Here is a 6,704-nt window from a genome sequence, read left to right on the forward strand (position 1 = left end):
CTCTACATAGCCTGGATGAAGCTTAGAGAAAAGTTTTAATGCCTTTCATAAAAAGACATTTTTCAATATAAAAAGCTAAAATTCATACTTTATAAATAATATAATTTCAAAATATTTAAGAATCTTAGGACTTCATTTGCATTTCAGGGGAACTGCAAGCTTTATGTCCTTGATGCCTTCTCAGTCCCAAACCTCTGCTAAAGAAGTATTTGTAGGATATACAATAGGTAGATATACACAGAACACACCTTGTGTCCTGTACGCGAATTACAATAAGTGACAGACTAAAGAACTCAGCAACTTTACCAGACAAGTTACAATACTGCTTCAGCATTGCCCTGATAAAGTTACCATCATTTTTCATGTATACAACTACATGTATTTTGACACTGTCAGTTAAAAACATTACTGGAAACAGTATGAGCAAGGGTTTTTTTCCCACTACATATGACATTAACAAGCTGTGCCACATTTTTTTTAAAATCAGACCTGATTTTAAAAGCATGTTCTTGCATCTAAGATATTTGCCACAGATTTTATATATATAAAAAATTGTTTCTTCATGTGTTAAGTTACAAAAATTGTAGTGCTTAATATAATAAACATAAAAATCTAAGATCTTTTAAAAAAATGCTTGTTTATAATACATTGCTTTGCTTTTAAAGGGCAGCAGTCAGTACCAGTCTGGTTTATTTTGCAACAATATTGTACTGTAAAAGTGTTGCTAAACGATTCTGGTACTTTCAGATTGGAATATTTATTTTCTAAAAACTATACAGTAATATACTGAAAAAAAGAAACTGCGATAGTATTCTTTGTGCCTTTACGAATACATAATGAGAATTATTATGGCTGATATGGTTCAGATTTGATCTGTATTCCCTACAGCACAGTAACTAAGAATTAAAGTATTTTTAAAGCTTAAGTAAGTTGATAAAAAAAGCTTCTGATACTATTGTCAAACACAGTAATAAAACTGCTTTCATGGTCTGATGCTGTGCATGTTTTTTGAACCAACTGACCTAGTAGTTAGTTTTTGTGATTCATGAAGGGTTTGTGATGTTAATCAACACCTAGGTGATCAGTCAGCGACATGCACAACCACCACCCACTTTCTGTCCTTAAAGTGAAACATTTCTGCCTGGTCTGAAAAGGGAAGGAAGTATACAGATGTGTAAAGTAGTGTGCTTTTTTTTTTTTTTAAGAGAAAGAAATGTATATTGCATATATGTGTGTGCGTGTGTATATATGTGTGTATTTTATATTTAAATTAGTGTCAATCAAATCCAGGCAGAGATTAAACTGACCATAAAGATGATGTAACAAAGTCATTAAGGCAGTAAGTCATATCTCTTGAGGATTTTCAGATATTCTACCTCTATCTCAAGAGGAAAAAGAAATGCTGAATTGCATTTTCGGCCCAGTCAGCACTGAATAGATTACAGCCAGGTAAGAAAGGGCTCATTTTTGTTGAGTACTGACTCCACGTCGTTGAGAATAGGGATCAAGTCTTCTGACTCTAGAGTCCCAAGATCAACATTTGTTCCTGGAAGACAGTCGAGGAAATCGGGGAAACGTGTTTGCTGTGGATTTATGTTCATTGTTGTCTGTGCTATAGTTTCTCCTAGGAAAAATAAAGAAGAACTTTTGAAATACCAAACTCTTCTTGGGGGTAATCTAAAACAATACAATTGATATAAAAATTAGACTCCCTATCTCCCATAAGCACTTGTGAGCATTCCTATCCTCTACAAATGTTACCTCAAAACCGTATTTGCTTGCAGAATGCATATTCTTCTAAGAGTTAATTTCACATCCTTGCTTTTCTCTCAAAAGCACAAAAGGTCATTTCCAGCAGTGTTCAAAATAATTAACCACTTGGTAAATCTGACAGTACAAAGTTCTCTAGTCTGTGGAGGGAGCAATGCAATTGCATTGTATGTAAACCCTCTGCCCTGCTCTCTGCTCAAGGGTGAATGCTGTCTGTGATGCATAACTGAAGAAAGTGCTTTACAGCAATTTAGTTCTGCAATATTATATTGCCTTTTTCATAAATTAATAATAACAAGCATGAAAATCTTTAATAGAAAAACCTTTCACTGCACCATCTAGAACTTTTGATGACTTCAAAAGGAAGTTTAGGTGCGGAAGTGCCGAGAATTTCACTACCTGGAAAAAAACTTGTTGCTTTTTATTTCAGTATTTTAAACACCATGAGGACACTGATATAAAAATAAATACATACAAAAACCTAAATGAACTAGCTACATCCATTCTGTTTGAAAGCAAATCCAACCTGGCCATTGTAAGAGACTTAATGAGACCAATTTCGCAGAGTTAGGAAAAGCAGTGATCTGCACCAAGAATGTTGCCCAAGACCAGATTTTCACTCCTCCTACTTTGGACTATGGTATGAAAACACAAATTACAGCTCATATTTTCCAACTTTCACTTATTTTGCTTAATATCAGTCTAAGGAAAAGGATAGAATCTGGACGTAATTTAAAGCTGAGAACCTTCTAGGCACTTAGTACCTTTTAGGCACTTCTCCCCCAATCTCAGACTCTCTTGCATGGAAAAGCAAGAGATTTTCCTTCAGTTATGCAATTATGAAACATTACTGGTTATAATATGAAATTATTAATATCATTATACTTTAAGCTAAATCAGAATATTCTACCTGTATCCATCTCATCTACGTTGCTGAGGAAATCTTCAGGTGTCGTTGGTATACTGTAGCATCCTAATCCCAAGCCACTGTCAGTACTCTGTTCCCTGGAATGGTATGGCCCGCTATAAATTGAAACATGAAAAAGCCTCAGTAAAGATGCTCTGTTAGACACAGTCCCTGATCATGGTGTTTGAAAAAAACAGCACAGTAGGTTAGATACTCAATACTGAGTCATTAAGCCTCATTCTCAACTGCTGGCCACTAACGTGGTCATGCTGTATCAGCTCAAATATAAAGCAACTGAAGTGAGGCCACTCTCAAATTTTGAAATACATTCATGTATATACAACTCTCTAGACAAAAACAGTCCTGATATCCTAACAAACCCTGAATTTATTTATACTTAGCTAATGTACCTATTCTAACTAGAGTCTTCTACATACACCTACAGTACAATTAAAATGACCTGTTACCATTCGTTTTATTTTTTCAAGATTCCTTCTTGAAGTATAAACAGAAAGATTTCAGGTCAGCCATTTGGCCAAAGCCCCTGTTCACAGTAAGTACAAAAGAAGATGATATAGGAAACAAATTTAGTGAGACAATTTTAAGAGCGTAGAGAAGGCAACAGAACCAATTGCCTAATGAAAAGGACATGAACTTGCCTGTTCAAGAAAGGGTCTGATCCATTATTTGTAATAGGCCTCATGTCTTGTGTCATGGCAGGTGTATTCACAGCTGTCTGAACTGGGGCCATGCTTTCTGAGTCCATGGGAAGTTGTCTGCATAGAGCAGCTTCCTGAAAAGGCAAATAAATAAGAGGGAAGGGTTATTCCAATAGCTCAGAAGTACTGCAGTCATGTAACAAGCATACATGTAATATACACACATCTTCTTATTTAGGAAAGTAATTCTAATCAATGTAAGTGATGACTGTTTACACTGGTGTGAAGAAAACCATCATGTAGTGAGAGAGCATCTTTCATACCCTCCTATGCTGGCTTTAAAACACTGCAGAACCAACCTCTCTGTTACTACCACAGCTGGGAGCCAGTCCCATAGTTCAGCCAGGAGGCAGATGTGTTTGAGGGCTTTCTAATTAGCTTCACACTAAACCAGAGAGCCTGTGAGCCCATTTAAACTAGCCTCACTCTTTTGGCATGATGCAGATCACGAAATGCTCATATCAATGGCTTTGCTGGCAGAGCCGTCACATTGGCAACCACTAGTGAGGTTGTGGCAGGTAGTGGCAGACAGCCAGGGGAAACCCTGAGCAAGCACAACTACCTGCAGAATGACAGCACCTCCATAGCCTTGCTGGCCACAGAGATAATCCCTACAAAAACAAGTTACCTATGTTACAACTTTGGACAGCTTGTGTGCCACCTCATCATAACACACTGATGGGCCTGCACATCACAACTGATTATTAACAGCCTGCCCACACTTCACCGGCCAACTAACTCCAGCTGAGGGTTTTCATATGCAGACTAGAGCTGTGTAACACTCAAATTACAATTTAAGGTTACTGTTCAGTGAGGCCAAGATCTCTGAGAGCTGAAGTAGCAATAATAAAGCAGTTTAAAATGTACAGACTCAAATTTAGTTTCCCATATGTCTGTTTCTAACAGCTTACCTTTAGTGAAATTGCTCTCAGTTTAAACTGGTGCAAAAGAGAGCAAAATCAGGCACTGAAATGTGAGTTGCTATGAGATGACATAATCTGCTATATACCAGAGCAGAAGACTTGCAACCATAAAGTATGTAACATGTTAGAAGAAAACCACTGGAACCAAGACTTTGACCCAATAATCTTTAGAATGAACCTTGTGCCTAATAATAACATCTGCCTAATGACCTGTCTCAAGTACATTGCCTTTGGGATGACAAAGGAGCAATGAGAGCCAAAGGAAACTTGTTTCAGAACTCCTCCTGGAAAATAAATTCTTCTAGTATTATCTCTGTGAGACAGCCATGACATCTAGTGGTACACAGGTCTATACAGAGGTTGTTTGACTCCACGAGGATGTTCCAAATATCCTAAGATCTTAAAAAAATAAAGCTGTATCTCTTCTTTACATGTTTTACTTTTTATTATTTTTTTATGAAATAAGCAAAAGAAATACTTCATTTTAATCGTAGTAGAAAACTTGTCTCCGCTTAATCAGTTATTCATTCTCCCAAGTATAGAAAAGATTAACACGGTTTTGAGGCTTGAATATAGTGTTTTACGATGTTTTCAATTGATGTCTTCATTGAGGAGGACCGGTCTGGTCTCTTCATGAATAATGCAACAATTATTCATTGGGATTAACATATATTGGTGCCCATTAATGCAATGTTTCCTTTATAATCACATTATCAATCTATTCACTGATAAATAACAATTTACATTAGATGGTGTAATTAGTAAGTGTTAAGAATAAATAGTCTGAAAATTCTTAACAGTTTATGCATGATAGCTTATGCATGTCATTATGTTTGTCAAGTGACAATGCTAATGGTGATGTTTCTGTTTATAATCACATCAGCTGGAGTCTATTAAAATGTACAAACGTCAGAATAGCAACTGCAGTAACACAAGCAAGACTAATCCTAGAAAGAGAGCAAGAAAGAAGACAGTCAGAAAGAAAGAAATACAGAAAGAGAAAAGAAGTAAGAAGAAAAGGAAGACAAATAAAATGAGGCAGGATAAACGTAGCTAGGATTTTTTTTGTTCAAGTCCAACTCAGCAATAAAGTTCATGTTCTTGATACTTGGGCAGTGCATTTTCAAATCTCTCTGGACATTGTTCCACAGTAATAAAGATAAGATCAGAACATGGGGCGGGGGGGCGTGGGGAAGGGGGGAAGCCTTTCCCTAGTTTGCCAACATGGAAAATAAATGTTGGTTATCATTCTGGTTGCTGTAATTTCTAAAAATCAAATGCTATTACTAAAAATAAAATAACTGAGAACACTCTGCTCAAGACCCAAGTATTTGCCTCGTTCAGAGGCCCAGAAAAACATTAAAGCTGAATAGTTGATAATGATGATTAACCAGAGATGACAAAGGCTAACAACCAACTGTTCTACCAGAGAGCAGTGCCAAAGAAAATCTAAGAAGGAAAAGTCATACACCTGCAGAGAAGAAAGGCCATTATTTAAGGGTGTATTTGTTGACAACTAGTATGTGGATTCACAGTAAGAGTTTTGAAACTCTTTTGATTAAAAATGACAGCTGCCTAGCAGGGATGATATTCTAGTGCCTTGTATTTCCAAAACAGGTAATTATGTATTGACAGCTTGAAGTTCTGAGTAATTAATTTTACATAATTGTTCTCACTATACTGCCAAAGACAGCTTATTTCTGAGAAAAGTGAATACTATTACTCTGAAAGACTTGTGTGCACTCCACTGCTTTCCACAGCCGTTGCAGAAGTACTGTATTTAAGATAAAGGATGTGTACGAAGAAAGTGAGGAAAGGTTTCCAAATACTGAAAAATCTGTACAATTCCACTGAACTGTTTTTAAACACAGAGATAAATCTCTTCTTTATGGAATATCATTAATTAAATGATCACAGGAAACATGAGGTTTTTCTCATTCTTCATGTTGTGTCTTCTTCGTCCGAGCTCATTTCAGAAGCACAAACGCATCGCTCCTCCCTTAAGTCTGTGATTCCTCTGGTAGCTTTCCAAAACAGCAAAACACAAAGCACTGATAGAAATTTCTGAACCTTCAACTAATTACAAAATGCAGTTACACATGAAATAAAAGTACGTTGCAAAAAACAGTATTGTTCACAAAGGGAGTTTCAAATCTTTAACATTCCATGACATAAATATTCTTCCTCTCACACTGAACTGCACAGAAATAGGCAAGAATTTCCTTACAGCTTTTAATTTCTCTTACAGACTGACTCAAAAAATGCCCAGTCAAACAAATAACACTGAAAAAAGTAGAGAATTTCTTACATCTACTGCTGCCGACTTGTTCCATCTGGCAAAACAACCAGCCAAAACTGCACCTGTGTTACCTAAATTCAGGCGAA

At 36.4% G+C, this 6,704-nt stretch overlaps 1 protein-coding gene across 1 annotated transcript; it reads right to left on the reverse strand.

Moving 5' to 3' along the window:
* Nucleotides 1-1,239: 1,239 nt before the first annotated feature.
* Nucleotides 1,240-3,470, reverse strand: WWTR1 (WW domain containing transcription regulator 1; the record flags this gene model as incomplete). Its single annotated transcript, XM_010168741.1, has 3 exons — nt 1,240-1,624; nt 2,681-2,793; nt 3,337-3,470. Coding segments are annotated over 3 exons (432 nt in total), but the record flags the coding sequence as incomplete, so codon positions are not given.
* Between the last annotated feature and the right edge of the window lie 3,234 nt (nt 3,471-6,704).

Source organism: Antrostomus carolinensis, unplaced genomic scaffold (assembly GCF_000700745.2).
Source record: "Antrostomus carolinensis isolate BGI_N321 unplaced genomic scaffold, ASM70074v2 scaffold47335, whole genome shotgun sequence".
Classification (NCBI taxonomy): domain Eukaryota; kingdom Metazoa; phylum Chordata; class Aves; order Caprimulgiformes; family Caprimulgidae; genus Antrostomus; species Antrostomus carolinensis.